The sequence below is a fragment of the Oncorhynchus clarkii genome, chromosome 21 (genome assembly GCF_045791955.1).
Source record: "Oncorhynchus clarkii lewisi isolate Uvic-CL-2024 chromosome 21, UVic_Ocla_1.0, whole genome shotgun sequence".
Taxonomy (NCBI): Eukaryota; Metazoa; Chordata; class Actinopteri; order Salmoniformes; family Salmonidae; genus Oncorhynchus; species Oncorhynchus clarkii.
The window spans coordinates 21,961,805-21,979,464 of record NC_092167.1 but is presented as its reverse complement, the minus strand read 5'-3'; the positions used below and the strand labels follow the sequence as shown (position 1 = coordinate 21,979,464).

Sequence of the window (17,660 nt, the reverse complement as noted above, 5' to 3'; positions counted from 1 at the left end):
GTTCTGACCTTAAAGGGGCAATCAGCAGTTGCGACATCAATTTTTTCACTAATAAATTAATGATATGTACCCATTTGTTCTTAAAGAATATCACTTATATATAACTCATGAGCTTAGTTCAACAGTTGTACCCTCATCAGTACCCAAAATATAAGCTTGTTTGTAAACCAATGTTGGTAAACAAAGTAAATGCAAACAAACACTGTATAGCCTCAAAACATAGTTAAAACAATAAAGCTGATATCATAGATGGTCAGGCCTTGCATCCATATATATGTCTATGAATTTGAGACAGTTGACATTTCTCCAGCCCCATCCCTCAGCTTTTTACCGAAATAGGGCTTTGTTATTGCTTCTACTGCTTATCGCCGCTTTAACCCAGCTCAAACAGCTCAAACAGATACGGAGAGAGAGAGAGAATTTGACTTTTAATATGGTCCATTTTTTAGCTAAGCTTGCCTTGAAACGTTATCTAAAAGCAACATTAAAGTAACGGTAAAGCAGGAAATCCCTAAGGAAGTGACTATGAGGACTTCATAGCAAACCATTTCATGTCTGCCTGTGTTATTAGCTGGATCATTATCAGAGAGAGGAGAGGAGAAGCCGAGAGAGGAGAGGAGAGTGGAAGAGAGGAGATGGGGAGTGGGAGGAGGTAGGGGGCAGAAAGGGGAAGAGAGGGGGGGGGGGAGATTTTCTCATGCTAAACAAACATCTAACATACTATGACTAACATACTGTCCCTTCCAGCCTTGTCTATGAGTAGTGATTCATAATAAGTAAATAGCACTACTGTTGGAGTGTTATTGTATTAGTGGCATCCATCTGCCCCTGCCAGCGGACATGGGAAACCCTGTAGGAGTAATTCGTACTGGTCCTGTGGCTAATTAAAATCCTCATCTGACCCCACTTGATTGTTTCATGCATAAATTAGGACTCCATCTCCCCAAGCGTGAGTGACGAGGCAGTCTATAGAGAGACTACATGTGCTCACTTGAAAAAAACATGTCAATCCCAATGTCTTCCCTGGTTAAATAAAGGTTAAAAAATAGAAAGAGTGGAGGAGTGTGAGCCATATTGAAGCTATCAGAGTGCAGGGGGATGAGGTGCGCACACACCCCGACTCATGCTTATGTCTCCTATATGATAGTATCACCCAGGGGCGATCAGTGCAGCACCTTTCTCTACAGCGCTGATGACCAATTCACAGAAAAATAAAAACATCTGGGGAAGAAAGAAACTTGTCTGGAGAGATGAGGAAAGATGAGCTAATGAAAACAATGACAGTGTAAGTAGAGAAGATTAGGGTGAGCAGAGAAGCATCCTCCTTTTGTTCCTGGAGTGGAGAGATGGAGAGAGAGAGCGAGGGAGAAAGAGAGACAGAGAGAGAGGTGGGCTGGGTTAATGAGAAAGGAGGGGAGATATATGATGGGAAATGCCTATTGAACAGCTGGGACTCGGAGTGTTATTGTTAAAGCCCTGGGTGCTTCAACTGGACAAGGCTCTGACAATGTATGACAAACCATGGTACTGTGCAGTGGTGAGGGCACTGTGAAAGTTTAGAGAAGAAGGAAAGGAGGATAGAAGGCAGAGAAGAAGAAGACTGATTGTTTACATGCTGCCCACATAAGGTAACACCAGCAACCACTAAGGGTACATTGATGCGCGCTTAATACAACTTGAAAGCCACACAAGCAGAACAGAAGGTTGGATTAATTCTGTTTCAAATGGACCGTGTTCATCCCTTTGAATACAATAACTGGTGTTGATACATTAACACTGAATGAGGGTCCCAATCCCACGCACACATGCACACACATAACAGCTGTGTGCTGCCAGATAAGAGATAGGGGATTTACAACACACTACCCATCCATTCTCTATGCTAATTCCAATGCTAATAGTTGTGGTGCTTTCCCATTCACTTCTGAGCTAATGAAAATTAGCAGATTGGAGTGAGTCACTAACAATGGCTGCTCTCACTCAGAACCTGTCAGGATGAGGGCTTCAATACGCTCTTGGCTAATGAAGTGAATCTCCATACAGGTGTCAATCAAAATCTAAATGCTGTGGAGAGGAGAGACAACAAAGAATAGAAGAGAATAAAATAAAAAGGGATTATATACTGAAAAAATATATAAATGCTACAATTTCAAAGATTTTACTTAGTTACAGTTCATATAAGGAAATCAGTCAATTGAAATAAATTCATTAACAACCTAATCTATAGATTTCACATGACTGGGAATCCAGATATGCATCTGTTGGTGGCAAATGTCTTAAAAAAAGGTGAGGGCATGGGTCAGAAAACCAGTCAGTATCTGGTGTGACCACCATTTGCCTAATGCAGCACGACACATCTCCTTTGCATAGAGTTGAATGTTGTCCCACGCCTCTTCAATGGCTGTGCAAAGTTGCTGGATATTGGTGGGAACTGGAACACGCTGTCATTCACGGCGATCCAGAGCATCCCACACATGCTCAATGGGTGACATATCTGGTGAGTATTCAGGCCATGGAAGAACTGGGACATTTTCAGCTTCCAGAAATTTGAATTTTACCCCCTTTTTTCAATCTTGTCTCATCACTGCAACTGACTAACAGGCTCGGGAGAGGCGAAGGTGGAATCAAACGTTCTCTGAAACATGACCCACCTAGCCGCACTCCTTAACAACCCCCAGCTTAACCCGGAAGCTAGCCGCACCAATGTGTCGGAGGAAACACCGTTCAACTAGCGACCGGAGTCAGCCCGCAGACACCCAGATCGCCACAAGGAGTCACTAGAGCGATTATGTTCATTTTCCCGTAGCTTATGCCTTCCCATACCATAACTCCCCCGCCACCATGGGGCACTCTGTTCACAACGTTGACATGAGCAAACGATGAGTATCTTGGCAAAGGAGAAATGCTCACTAACAGGGATTTGGAACATTTCTGGGATCTTTATTTCAGCTCATGAAACATGGGACCAACACTTTACATGTTGCGTTTATATATTTTTGTTCAGTGTAGATTATACCTATTAAAGTAACATGCTATTTCTTATCAAACAAGCCAAACAGATGAAGAGACACGAGGGGGTATGAGAAGGCTGTGTGAGAAGAGCTCAGCATGAAGCAGTTATTATGAAACATGAGCACTATAGTCCATTATCATCCATTTAGGCTTCAAACAGCAAAAACATCGCTTTCCACTTCATTTAGTCACACAAACGTCAGGGTACACCACTTACCCTCCTTGGCCCACTCTGTCAAAAACACATACAATGTTGGGAGTTAGGAAAGTGCTTTTTATTCTACAACATTCAGAAGGACCTAGTTTTGTGTATGCATTTTACATAAGCAGAGTAAAAAAGTAAACTCCTGTCTCCTACACACTTGTCTCCAGTTACACTGTTAACCTCCATCACACTCATACACATTAAACCACATCAATATACACAGTGTACAAACATTAACAACACCTTCTTAATATTGAGTTGCCCCCCTCCCCCATAGACTACAAGATGTCGGAAGCGTTCCACTGAACTTCCCACAGTTGTGTCAAGATGGCTGGATGTCCTTTGGGAGGTGGACCATTCTTGGTACACACAGGAAACCGTTGAGTGTGAAAACCTCAGCAGCGTTGCAGTTCTTGAAAAAAAACGGTGCGCCTGGCACCTACTACCATACCCAGTTGAAAGGCACTTCAATATTTTGTCTTGCCCATTCACCCTCTGAATGCCACACATACAACGGCCATTGTGTTACATACAGTCAGGTGCATAATTACTGGCACCCTTGATAAAGATGAGCAAAAAATACTGTATAAAATAAATTCTATGCAAAAAAAATGATTATTATTTTATAGTAATACAATTTCTCTGAGAATAGATTTCGTGATAGCACCAATGCCGTTTATCAAACTCCAGGAGGTGCTTTGCAGTGGCGTGTCCAGAACATATATTAGCATACAGCAGTAAATTCACTTGAAAGTGCCCTACAGAGTGCGAGTTATACTGTAACATTCGAGGAGTCACTTTTTTTTATTTTTACGGGACCTCCTGTGTTTTTTTTAAATGGGTTTTATAGTAAAGACACGTACAGTTGAAGTCGGAAGGTTACATACACCTTAGCCAAATACAATTAAACTCAGTTTTTCACAATTCCTGACATTTAATCCATGTAAAAATAGCCTATTTTAGGTCAGTTAGGATCACCATTTATTTTAAGAATGTGAAATGTCACAATAATAGTAGAGAGAATGATTTATTTCAACTTTTATTTCTTTCATCACATTCCCAGTGGGTCAAAAGTTTACATACACTCAATTAGTATTTGGTAGCATTGCCTTTAAATTGTTGAACAAGGGTGAAACGCTTTGGGTAGCCTTCCACAAGCTTCCCACAATAAGTTGGGTGAATTTTGGTCCATTCCTCATGACAGAGCTGGTGTAACAGTCAGGATTATAGTCCTTCTTGCTCGCACATGCTTTTTCAGTTCTGCCCACAAATGTTTTTTTCCCCAGTTCTGCCCACGGCTTTGTGATGGCCACACCAATACCTTGACTTTGTTGTCCTTAAGCCATTTTGCCACAACTTTGGAAGTATGCTTGGGGTCATTGTCTATTTGGAAGACACATTTGAGACCAAGCTTCAACTTCCTGACTGATGTTTTGAAATGTTGCTTCAATATATCCACACAATTTTCCTCCCTCATGATGCTATCCATTTTGTGAAGTACACCATTCCCTCCCGCAGCAAAGCACCCCCACAACATGATGCTGCCACCCCCGTGCTTCACGGTTGGGATGGTGTTCTTCGGCTTGCAAGCCTCCCCTTTTTCCTCCAAACATAACGATGGTCATTATGGCCAAACAGTTCTATATTTGTTTCATCAGACCAGAGGACATTTCTCCAAAAAGTACGATCTTTGTTGCCATGCGCAGTTACAAACCGTAGTCTGGCTTTTTTATGGCGGTTTTGGAGAAGTGGCTTTTTCCTTGCTGAGTGGCCCTTCAGGTTACGTCGATATAGGACTCGTTTTACTGTGGATATTGATACTTTTGTGCCTGTTTCCTCCAGCATCTTCACAAGGTCCTCTGCTGTTGTTCTGGGATTGAGTTGCACTTTTCCCACCAAGGTACGCTCATCTCTAGGAGACAGAACGCGCCTCCTTCCTGAGCGGTATGACGGCTGCATGGTCCCATGGTGTTTATACTTGCGTACTATTGTTTGTACAGATGAACGTGGTACCTTCATTCTTTGGAAAATGCTCCCAAGGATGAACCAGACTTGTGGAGGTCTACCCTTTTTTCCCCTGATTTTCCAATGATGTCAAGCAAAGAGGCACTGAGTTTGAAGGTAGGCCTTGAAATACATCCACAGGTACACCTCCAATTGACTCAAGTGATGTCAATTAGCCTATCAGAAGCTTCTAAAACCATGACATAATTTTCTGGAATTTTCCAAGCTGTTTAAAGGCACAGTCAACTTAGTGTATGTAAACTTCTGAACCACTGGAATTGTGATACAGTGAATTATAAGTGAAATAATCTGTCTGTAAACAATTAGTGGAAAAATGACTTGTCATGCACTAAGTAGATGTCCTAACCAACATGCAAAAAGTACAGTTGGTTAAGAAGAAATTTGTGGAGTGGTTGAAAAACAAGTTAATGACTCCAACCTAAGTGTATGTAAACTTCTGACTTCAACTGTATTTTGTGTGGTAAGCTGTTAGTAGCCCATGTGCCTCACCCAAATAATTTGGTCTATTTTCACCTCTTAATTTCGCCTACGTTACTGTTCTGACATGGTGGTGCATGTGTAGCCTATAACCTGTTTTTGAGAAACATCATAATTTCATTGTCTGCTTATATGCCCCTTTTATTTATCCTACGGTTCTGACTTGGTGTACAGGGAAAATACTGTAAGAGCAGCCCATGTTCTGCATTCTGTCGCTGTACATTTCAAAAGTGCTGAACACAGTAATATTGACTATGTCCGCCTTAGCTCACTCATTAATATCGAAATTACAGAATGGCTCTTAGCCGCACATCATTCCCTTATGCCATAGTGTCTACATCTCAATTGACAGTAGAAACCACTTTTGTTTAAGCAAGTCAGCCATATCAGCTATGTTTTAAAAAAAGGCAGTAAACGAGGCTGAAAGAACTGCCAAACAAGGCTCCGCTGATAGCCAGGTGTAGTGGTGGTAAGGATTCACCCCATTGTGCTGAAAAGAAAGCTCTGCTGTTGGGACAGCTTTATGTAGGCCCTAACAGTTTGTGGGCACCACGTGTCGTCATTATAGTGCAAGTAATGTATTATTTAGTGTTGTGTAGTGGCTTTGCTGGCATGCATCTAAAAAAAAAATGGGGAGTTTGCCCCACCAAGATTTACATGCTAAAATCGCCACTGAACCTGACAGCGCTTGAGAGGATCTGCAAAGAGAATAGGCGAAACTCCCCAAATACAGGTGTGCCAAGCTTGTAGCATCATACCCAGGAAGACTCAAAGCTGTAATCGCTGCCAAAGGTGCTTCAACAAAGTACTGAGTAAAGGGTCTGAATACTTATGTAAATGTGATAAAAAAAAAAATTTGCAAACATTTCTAATAATGCATTTTCTCTTTGTCATTATGGGGTATTGCGTGTAGATTGATGAGGGAAATAGTTTAAAAAAATCAATTTTAGAATAAGGCTGTAAAGTAACAAAATGTGGAAAAGGTCAAGGGGTCTGAATACTTTCCAAATGCATTGTAGATGTACCGTTTACACCTTCTGTATCATGTGCATGTGACAAACTTTTATTTTATATAGTGTGTGTTTACCACACATGGTAATGTGACGAACAACACGACCTGTACCAAAGTCAGATAAGGATATAGGCCAAGGACTAGATAAAGTGTATTTTTACCTGGAGTTTTTCCTTATTGCAGGCTACTACTTTCACCACTTTGGTTGTTTACTACACTAACTTACCATCTCTGTTTAGCACATGGTCTCACATGTGAATCCTTAAAGAGATGGGTGGGGCTAAGGCTTAAGAAGATGTGAATTATGCTAAATGGGTGTAGACAAAGGGTCATTTCCTCAAAATGGGCGTTTATCAACTTTCAAATCACTCCATTGTAGTGCATGGTATATAATTTTCTAGCTCTGAGTCTCTACTTTTATTGAATGTAAAAAACACAATTTCAAATTTTGCTACATAAGACCAAATCAGTAACTTACACTGAACAAAAATATAAACACAACATGTAAAGTGCTTATGTTTCATGAGCTGAAATCTCTACCATAAGCCACCTTCAACGTTGTTTTAGAGAATTTGGCAGTACGTCCAACCGGCTTCACACCCCAGTGGGTGTGTGTGTGTGTGTGGGCCTGGCTGTCAAGTGGGTGGATCTATACCCTCCCAGGCCAGTCATGTGAAATCCATAGATTAGGGCTTAATGAATTTACTTCAATTGGTTGGTTTCCTTATATGAACTGTAACTCAGAAAAATCTTTGAAATTGTTTCATGTTGCATTTATATTTTTGTTCAGTATATCCATCTATTATCCACATATTATTTGGTATGCTGACGATACCTTATTGATTGGTAGAGGAAGTAAATGTAGATCTCACATGGAACGGTCAGTGACCTCAGCCTCTGGCTTGTCCTGTATTACCCATATATGATGGGAGGAGAGACATCCACCTCTATAAACATGTAGATACATCAGCTGTCTCATTGACTGGGGCTGTGAAGACGTTCACTCTTATTTATAGGGCCGGGACAATTTACCAGTATTGCAATACTTTTTCCATGGCAACATTTTTTACACGAAGCAGACCAAACTCTTTGGTCCTTTAAAAACCTCATGTGTGCCAAATATAATGTGTGCTATAGGTTGGAAAATAAATAAATGTGACTCTGGATGACAACATTAGGGCCGTTTTTCCTAAAGAAGTCAAATTTGCTTCATATTTTGCTTCCTTGCCACCACACTAACAAGTATCGCGACACTGGTATTGTCCCGGCCTTAGTTATTTATATATTCATTAACATGTATTTTAAAATTTATGTTGACTGAGAACACATTCACAACAGTAACCTGAGGGTAGATTCACATACAGCACATGACTACACTTCCTGAACTACACAAGGAGGGTCAGTGTCAGTGATAATTACCCCTCAGCTCACCCTCAGGCGACAGCTCAAAACAGGACCAACTTCCTACATGTCAGACTGTATAGGACTGACTACATGCCGAGAGGAAAAAGCTCCATATCAATGAGATGTTGTGCTTGATTGAAAAAAGCTCCCCGCTCCTCCTCTGACTGCCATTGACAATGTAAATGCTCATCGAAATACTGAGAGAGCTCTGACAGTGTAAGGCTCAATGCACCACATGTTAGTCTGCTACCCTACCTATCCTTGTTGTACAATACTACACATGATCCATGACCTTTAGATGAGAAGTGTTGTCAAGAACAGGCCATAAGAGGACTGGAGTGCTGCTTTCAAAATGGCCATTCTGTGTCTCTCATTTCGCCACAGACCTCTCTCACGTTCTCTCCCTCTCTTTCTGTCTCTCTGATTTTCTGACTCTCTCCATCTCGGTCTCTCTAAACCTTTCCCTCTCTTCCTTGTTTAACCGTTCAACCCATGCTCTGGAGTGCAAGCCTGACTAGCCTTCCTTGTGAGTCTTATGAAAGTCAGAAAGTGTGTGTGGGCGAGCGTTCTGCTACGCACCACTGCACACACTCAGCCACCATCACCCATTCAGCCATGGACTAGAGGGCCGGAATGAACACACATACAGTTCACTCTCCTCACGTCCCCCTCCACCGGACTTCACATCTGCATACCTGTCAATCTCTCCCTTTTCTCTCGACTTCTCTGTCTTTCTTTTCTATATGAATAAACGAGGGAATGCAGGAGTGAGAGGTTCTTTCACTCCGTCTCTGCATTCACACTGTAGAGAGAGAATGCAGTGTCACTCACCCTCCCTTGATGTAGTCGAGGAAGGTGACTTCTATATCCACCAGGAATGAGAGCAGAGTTACCTGGAGACAATATGGATACAAGGATGGCAGGATGGAACAGGCTTTACAATAAAGACAATGACTAAACCAAGCTCAAATCAACATAAACAAGATAAAAAGAACAGATGGACAGTGCTCGTTGTGGCTTACCGTTCCAGAGTTTAGGTATTTTTTCTTTTTTCCTTTCTTCTTCGGATTTATAACCTGTGGAGAGAACAGCAGCCTCATTCAAACATGGAGTCTGATTCTCGATCTCTCTCTCTCTCTCTCAGTATTTTAATCTGAGCTTTAAGGTGTTAAATTAAACCGTGGCCTTAGTAGCGCACTACTTTTGACCTGGGCCCATAGTGTGCACTATAAAGGAAGAGGGTGTTATTTGGGAAGCAGCCCAATTTACACTGGATTTCTAACCCTCTGCATCCTTGGTGGAGATTGGAGGGAATAAGTAAGGAAAGGCACATTTGCCTTTGAAGGTGAGGCTAGCTGTTTTATTGCATCTGACTTGTAAAATAAAGTGTATATATATATATATATATATATATATATATATTTAAATAAAAAATACATGCACACACTAGCACGCACGCACACATAACACAGACACAGTAACAGTTGGTTTCCCTTGTGTTGTGTTCAGTAACTGCTCTGGCAAGAGTAGATGTCACATCAAGTCAAGAGATAGACAGAGAAGAACAGGGAGACGGGAGCTGCTCACAAGCGGCGTATTTCACAAGTAAAAGAGAAGATGGTGATCATCGGTCACGATGGACAACCATAAGCAGTGTTTGTGTTTGTTTGTGTGAAGGGGCAATGTGTACAACAGAGATCGGGCCCCATGCAAGGGTAGCATTCCAGAGAGACATCAGAGACTTTAACGTTCTTTGTTTCACGGAAACATGGCTCACTCGAGACACGCTATCGGAGTCGGTACAGCCACCTGGTTTCTTCACGCATCGCCCAGACAGAAACAAGCATCTCTCTGGCAAGAAAAAGGATGGGGGTGTATTCCTTGTGATTAACGAGACGTGGTGTGATCATAACAACATACAGGAACTCGAGTCCTTTTGTTCACCTGACTTAGAATACCTCACAATCAAATGCCGACCGCATTATCTACCAAGAGAATTCTCTTCGATCATAATCACAGTCGTGTATATTCGCCCCCAAGCAGACACATCGACGGCCCTGAAAGAACTTCATTTGACTATGTAAACTGGAAACCACATATCCTGAGGCTGCATTTATTGTAGCTGGGGATTTTAAACAGGCTAATCTGAAAACAAGGCACCCCAAATTCTATCAGCATATCGATTGTGCTACCAGGCCTGGAAAAACCCTAGACCATTGTTATTCTAACTCCCGCGACGCATATAAAGGCCCTCCCCCCCACTCCCTTTGGAAAAGCTGACCCCGACTCTATTTTGTTGCTCCCAGCCTATAGACAGAAACTAAAAAAAATGAAGCTCCCGCGCTCAGGTCTGTTCAACGCTGGTCCGACCAATCGGATTCCATGCTCCAAGATTGCTTTGATCACGTGGACGGGCATATGTTCCGAACAACAACATTGACGAATACGCTGATTCGGTAAGTGAGTTTATTAGCAAGTGCATCTGTGATGTTGTACACACAGCGTCTATTAAAACCAGAAACCGTGGATTAACGGCAGTATTCACGCAAAACTGAAAGCGCGAACCACTGCTTTTAATCAGGGCAAGGTGACCGGAAACATGACCGAATACAAACAGTGTAGCTATTCCCTCCGCAAGGCAATCAAACAAGCTAGGCGTCAGTATAGAGACAAAGTGGAGTCGCAATTCAACGGCTCAGACACAAGAAGTATGTGGCAGGGTCTACAGTCAATCACGGACTACAAAAGAAAAACCAGCCCCGTCGCGGACCACGATGTCTTGCTCCCAGACAGACTAAACAACTTTTTTTCTCGCTTTGAGGACAATACAGTGTCACTGACACGGCCCGATACCAAAACCTGCAGGCTCTCCTTCACTGTAGCCAACGTGAGTAAAACATTTAACAGTCTGATGGCCTTGAGATAGAAGCTGTTTTTCAGTCTCCCGGTCCCAGCTTTGATGCACCTGTACCGACCTCGCCTTCTGGATGATAGCGGGGTGAACAGGCAGTGGCTTGGGTGGTTGTTGTCCTTGATGATCTTTATGGCCTTCCTGTGACATCGGGTGATGTAGGTGTCCTGGAGGGCAGGTAGTTTGCCCCCGGTGATGCGTTGTGCAGACCTCACTACCCTCTGGAGAGCCTTACGGTTGTGGGCGGAGCAGTTGCCGTACCAGGCGGTGATACAGCCCGACAGGATGCTCTCGATTGTGCATCTGTAGAAGTTTTGAGTGCTTTTGGTGACAAGCCGAATTTCCTCCTGAGGTTGAAGAGGCGCTGCTGCGCCTTCTTCACCACGCTGTCTGTGTGGGTGGACCAATTCAGTTTGTCTGTGATGTGTATGCCGAGGAACTTAAAACTTGCTACCCTCTCCACTACTGTCCCATCGATGTGGATAGGGGGGTGCTCCCTCTGCTGTTTCCTGAAGTCCACAATCATCTCCTTTGTTTTGTTGAGTGTGAGGTTATTTTCCTGACACCACACTCCGAGGGCCCTCAGCTCCTCCCTGTAGGCAGTCTCTTCGTTGTTGGTAATCAAGCCTACCACTGTAGTGTCGTCTGCAAACTTGATGATTGAGTTGGAGGCGTGCATGGCCACGCAGTCGTGGGTGAACAGGGAGTACAGGAGAGGGCTCAGAACGCACTCGTGGTGCCCCAGTGTTGAGGATCAGCGGGGTGGAGATGTTGTTACCTACCCTCACCACCTGGGGGCGGCCCGTCGGGAAGTCCAGTACCCAGTTGCACAGGGTGGGGACTCAACTCTAGCCACTTTAATAATGGAAAAATGGATGTAATCAATTTATCACTAGCCACTTTATATAATGCTTACATACCCTACATTACTCATCTCATATGTATATACTGTACACTATACCATCTACTGCATCTTGCCATCTTGATGTAATTAAATGTATCACTAGCCACTTTTAACAATGCCACTTTATATAATGTTTTCGTACCCTACATCACTCATCTCATATCTATATACTGTACTCTATACCGCCAATGCCATTCGGGTATCACTCATTCATATATTTTTATGTACATATTCGTACACTTTACACTTGTGTACAGTGCCTTGCGAAAGTATTTGGCCCCCTTGAACTTTGCGACCTTTTGCCACATTTCAGGCTTCAAACATAAAGATATAAAACTGTATTTTTTTGTGAAGAATCAACAACAAGTGGGACACAATCATGAAGTGGAACGACATTTATTGGATATTTCAAACTTTTTTAACAAATCAAAAACTGAAAAATTGGGCGTGCAAAATTATTCAGCCCCTTTACTTTCAGTGCAGCAAACTCTCTCCAGAAGTTCAGTGAGGATCTCTGAATGATCCAATGTTGACCTAAATGACTAATGATGATAAATACAATCCACCTGTGTGTAATCAAGTCTCCGTATAAATGCACCTGCACTGTGATAGTCTCAGAGGTCCGTTAAAAGCGCAGAGAGCATCATGAAGAACAAGGAACACACCAGGCAGGTCCGAGATACTGTTGTGAAGAAGTTTAAAGCCGGATTTGGATACAAAAATATTTCCCAAGCTTTAAACATCCCAAGGAGCACTGTGCAAGCGATAATATTGAAATGGAAGGAGTATCAGACCACTGCAAATCTACCAAGACCTGGCCGTCCCTCTAAACTTTCAGCTCATACAAGGAGAAGACTGATCAGAGATGCAGCCAAGAGGCCCATGATCACTCTGGATGAACTGCAGAGATCTACAGCTGAGGTGGGAGACTCTGTCCATAGGACAACAATCAGTCGTATATTGCACAAATCTGGCCTATATGGAAGAGTGGCAAGAAGAAAGCCATTTCTTAAAGATATCCATAAAAAGTGTTGTTTAAAGTTTGCCACAAGCCACCTGGGAGACACACCAAACATGTGGAAGAAGGTGCTCTGGTCAGATGAAACCAAAATTGAACTTTTTGGCAACAATGCAAAACGTTATGTTTGGCGTAAAAGCAACACAGCTCATCACCCTGAACACACCATCCCCACTGTCAAACATGGTGGTGGCAGCATCATGGTTTTGGCCTGCTTTTCTTCAGCAGGGACAGGGAAGATGGTTAAAATTGATGGGAAGATGGATGGAGCCAAATACAGGACCATTCTGGAAGAAAACCTGATGGAGTCTGCAAAAGACCTGAGACTGGGACGGAGATTTGTCTTCCAACAAGACAATGATCCAAAACATAAAGCAAAATCTACAATGGAATGGTTCAAAAATAAACATATCCAGGTGTTAGAATGGCCAAGTCAAAGTCCAGACCTGAATCCAATCGAGAATCTGTGGAAAGAACTGAAAACTGCTGTTCACAAATGCTCTCCATCCAACCTCACTGAGCTCGAGCTGTTTTGCAAGGAGGAATGGGAAAAAATGTCAGTCTCTCGATGTGCAAAACTGATAGAGACATACCCCAAGGGACTTACAGCGGTAATCGCAGCAAAAGGTGGCGCTACAAAGTATTAACTTAAAGGGGCTGAATAATTTTGCACGCCCAATTTTTCAGTTTTTGATTTGTTAAAAAAGTTTGAAATATCCAATAAATGTCGTTCCACAAGCATTTCGCTACACTCACATTAACATCTGCTAATAATTTGTATATGACAAATACATTTGATTTGATGCTGGGCATTGGGTGCTTACTGTTAACAAATGGACGGATGGTTAAGGGAAGGCACACACACACACACACACACACACACACACACACACACACACACACACAGTAGTGATGTAGAACCTCCTCTCCTAAATAGTACAATTTACTGTGGAGGAAAAAAACGAACCAGAGAATATGGGTGGAAGCCAAGAGCTGTGACTTGGGAAATGATGATAGATTGTCATGTCCCAGTGCCAGAATCTTGGATGACAGCACACAATCACGGTGTGGCTGTGTGTCTTCTTTCTCTCACTAGACAAACACCAGCTGCTTAAAATAAGGGTCCCCCTGTGTGCTTCCCACTCAGAATATTGTTTTTAATGAACAACTGTTCAGTTCTATCTTAAGAGACGGAGTGTGGAGGCTGGCCATCCATCAAAACTCCCTCACTTTACATCAAACTCCGTGAACGAAAATTCAGGAGAAATGCCATGAAGAATCTCTCCAGAGGAGATTTACTAAATGTGCTTCTGTGTGGGTGAGTGACATTAAAAGTATACAGATACATAATATTGCATTCCACCAAGTACACACACACACACACACACACACACACACACACACACACACACACACACACTTACCTCATACACATTGAACTGGGACTGGCCTCTGGATAGCTCTCTGTAGCTGGTAGTGAACTCTCCTATGAAGTCATGGCTAAGGACACAACGTACAAAACAATCATGAGGAAAATCATAGTATTTCAAATACACAACCCACAAAGCACCACTGTTAGTGGCAGAAGCCTGATCGACGTGCCTAAGTGTATTGTAAAGTATTATAATAGTCTAGTGGACGGAATGAGATCAGTTGAGATAAGTTATTATTCATGAAATGTTAAAGCAAGATAGAGTGAGATAGATAGACATTTAATAATTATTTGAGAGTGATTAAGTAGAGATTTCACTTGTGTTTTTCATGCAGCCACGTGAGGGTGGGAAAAAGTAGTTGCTTTCTGATTTTCTCTATTTTTGATACTGAATGTTATCAGATCTTCAACGAAAACCTTATATTAGATAAAGGGAACCTGAGTTTACAATAAACAAAGCTACGCAACACTCAATTCCCCTGTGTGAAAGAGTAATTGCCCCTTTACACTCAATAACTGATTGTGCCACCTTTAGATGCAGTGATTGCAACCAAATGCTTCCTGTAGTTGTTGATCAGTTTCTCACATTGCTGTGGAGGAATTTTGGCCCACTCTTGCATGCAGAAGACATTTAACTCAGCGACATATGTGGGTTTTCAAGCATGAACTGCTCGTTTCAAGTCCTGTCACAACATCTCAATTGGGATTAGGTCTGGACTTTGACTAGGCCATTCCAAAACTTCAAAATAGGTTGTTTTTTTTGCCATTTTCATGTAGACTTGATTGTGTGTTTTGAATCATTGTCTTGCTGCATGACCGAGCTGCGCTTCAGCTCACAGACAGATGGGCCGACATTCTCCTGTAGAATTCTCTGATACAGAGCAGAATACATGGTTCCTTCTATTAAGGCAAGTCGTCCAGGTCCTGAGGCAGCAAAGAATCCCCAAACCATCACACCACCACCACCATGCTAGACCATTGGTAAGAGGAGGTTCTTACAGTGAAATGCAGCGTTTGGTTTTCGCCAGGCATAATGGGATCCGTGTCGCCCAAAAAGTTGACTCAAGTTTGCCAAAAAGCACCTGGAGGATCAGCAAGACTCTTGGAAGAATGTTCTACGGACAAATGATTCAAAAGTAACTTTTCTGGATGACAAAATCTTCCACGACGACTGATCAACAAGCAGCTGAAAGGTGACACAACCAGTTATTAAGTGTGTTGGATTCTGGGGTAAACGTTGAACATTGTTATACTCAGAAGAATAGGAACATTAGTTACAAAAGGGACATGAGGGGTGCCATAATGAAGCTTGGGAGGGGCGGAGTGCAGGGAACACGATCGCATGTGGCAGTACTGATACGGGGGGGGGGACCCCATTGAAGGATCATATCACTTAGCTCCCTGCTCAGCAATAATGATGCAATGTTTAGAGATAAGGAGGAGACGTGGTTAAGCTTCTCTGGTGTCCGTGATTGATTTACTCAAACGTAGAATCTAACAGGTGCAAGGGGGCAATTACTTTTTCACACAAGGGACATTGGCTGCTGTACAACTGTGTCTATTAAATAAATGAAATAAGTATGTAATTGTTGTGTTATTTGTTCGCTCAGGTTCCCGTCGTCTAATATTCGATTTTGGTTGAAGACCCTGTAACATTCCGTGTCAAACATATGCAAAAGTTGAGAAAATCCAAAAAATACATTTTCATGGCACTGTATGTTCAATGCACTTCCTTAAAATAAAATGAATTCGGAAACAAAGTGTAACCCCTCTACCTGCAAGCAAAGAGAGGTCTGGTAACACCTGACATAACGCTGACGGGTATAAAGAGGCAACGAGACAGAGGGAGTGAGAGCATACCGTAACGCAACACCCCAGTGCAATAACCTTGTCCCCTAAACCCATAATATGAAATGATGACACTCAAATCAAACTGGTGTTTCTTCTACTGCTGCCCCGCCCTTGGCCCCGCCTCTATATTTAAATGAGCCAATTCCCCCACTTCAACAACAACATGTCAATGTGTGTTGAATGAAGCAGCATCCCCTCCAGCTTCCTTACCTTCTAGAAATATAGATTAGGATTAGTTCAAGTATCCTAATTTAGATAACACAGTGGATTACATCATGCCAATGAAGGTGCTTTTCAATTAAGACTCAAATTAAATTACCTTCCATCTCTTTCCCAGTCGTAGCATTCTATCTTGATCGTTCTAGTAGGGTGAAAAAAATATATATATTAGAAACAGATTTATTTCGTTTAACAGGACAATTCTCAGCAGAATCTATGATCATGGCATTGTACATTCCCACCAAACAAGTTTTAAGTTCAAATGCATACTATTCTGAAGGAGGATCGTTTATAGTAATCTATATCATGTCTATATTAGTTTCCAAAATACCGAACGTTAGAGAGAGAAAAGCAGTGCTCTTCTACCATCATCCAATCCTCTCAAACTGAAGAATCGTTTTCCCCTGACAAGTGGCCATTTTCCTTCACCAGAGCCAATAGATGAGTAGTTCACTGTGGCTATGCGTATTTCCACCCAGCACCAATTTCACCTGTCTCAATTTCACCTCTCTTTTCAGATGAGAAAAAAAGAAAAGAACGAACAGATGCTTAGATGAAAAGGTAATCATTAGTTATAGATTACCACCGGGTGAGAGGTCACAGGTTATTAATGAGTTTCCCGAAGGGGTTCGTAAGAGGGTATGAGGCACACTCCGGCATTGTCAGAGCACAAAGACACACACACACACACAAAGACACACACACACACACAAAGACACACACACACACACACACACACACACACACACACACACACACACACACACACACACACACACACACACACACACACACACACACACACACACACACACACACACACACACACACGCACACACACACACACACACACACACACACACACCTATTAAATGGAGTGAAGGATGAGCCCATCACCATCCATCTAAGCTGACTAGATACAAGGCTTAGAAGATAAAGCCATCCAGCCCGACAGTAATCTACCAGAACACCTCCCCTGGGTCCTGAGGGAGGGAGTCCTGCAATGCGACCCAAATGGCACCCATTTGGGACACACATCTACTGTAGAGGAGGACAGCACGGGGGATGAATTACTGTATTGAAGCGCAACCTAAAGATGCTCTGAGGACACGACAGGAGCGATGAGTTGGCAGGACAGACAATGGGTTTGCTGCTCCTTCTGTAGACCCCGGGGTGGCGGGAGAAAGTGT

General features: G+C 42.6%; 1 protein-coding gene across 2 annotated transcripts in view; it reads right to left on the bottom strand.

The window, feature by feature from the left end:
• The window catches only part of LOC139378762 (copine-8), a 109,512-nt gene that overhangs the window by 13,541 nt on the left and 78,311 nt on the right, over nt 1–17,660 (bottom strand). Inside the window, exons 10-14 of one of the 2 annotated variants that reach the window (XM_071121239.1) lie at nt 16,571–16,612; nt 14,393–14,468; nt 9,158–9,211; nt 8,967–9,028; nt 3,230–3,244 (exon numbers count right to left, since the gene is read on the bottom strand). In XM_071121239.1, coding sequence (XP_070977340.1) covers nt 3,230–3,244; nt 8,967–9,028; nt 9,158–9,211; nt 14,393–14,468; nt 16,571–16,612 — 249 coding nt within the window. The remainder of the gene's footprint in view (nt 1–3,229; nt 3,245–8,966; nt 9,029–9,157; nt 9,212–14,392; nt 14,469–16,570; nt 16,613–17,660) is intronic. The other variant, XM_071121240.1, reaches the window with a different exon arrangement.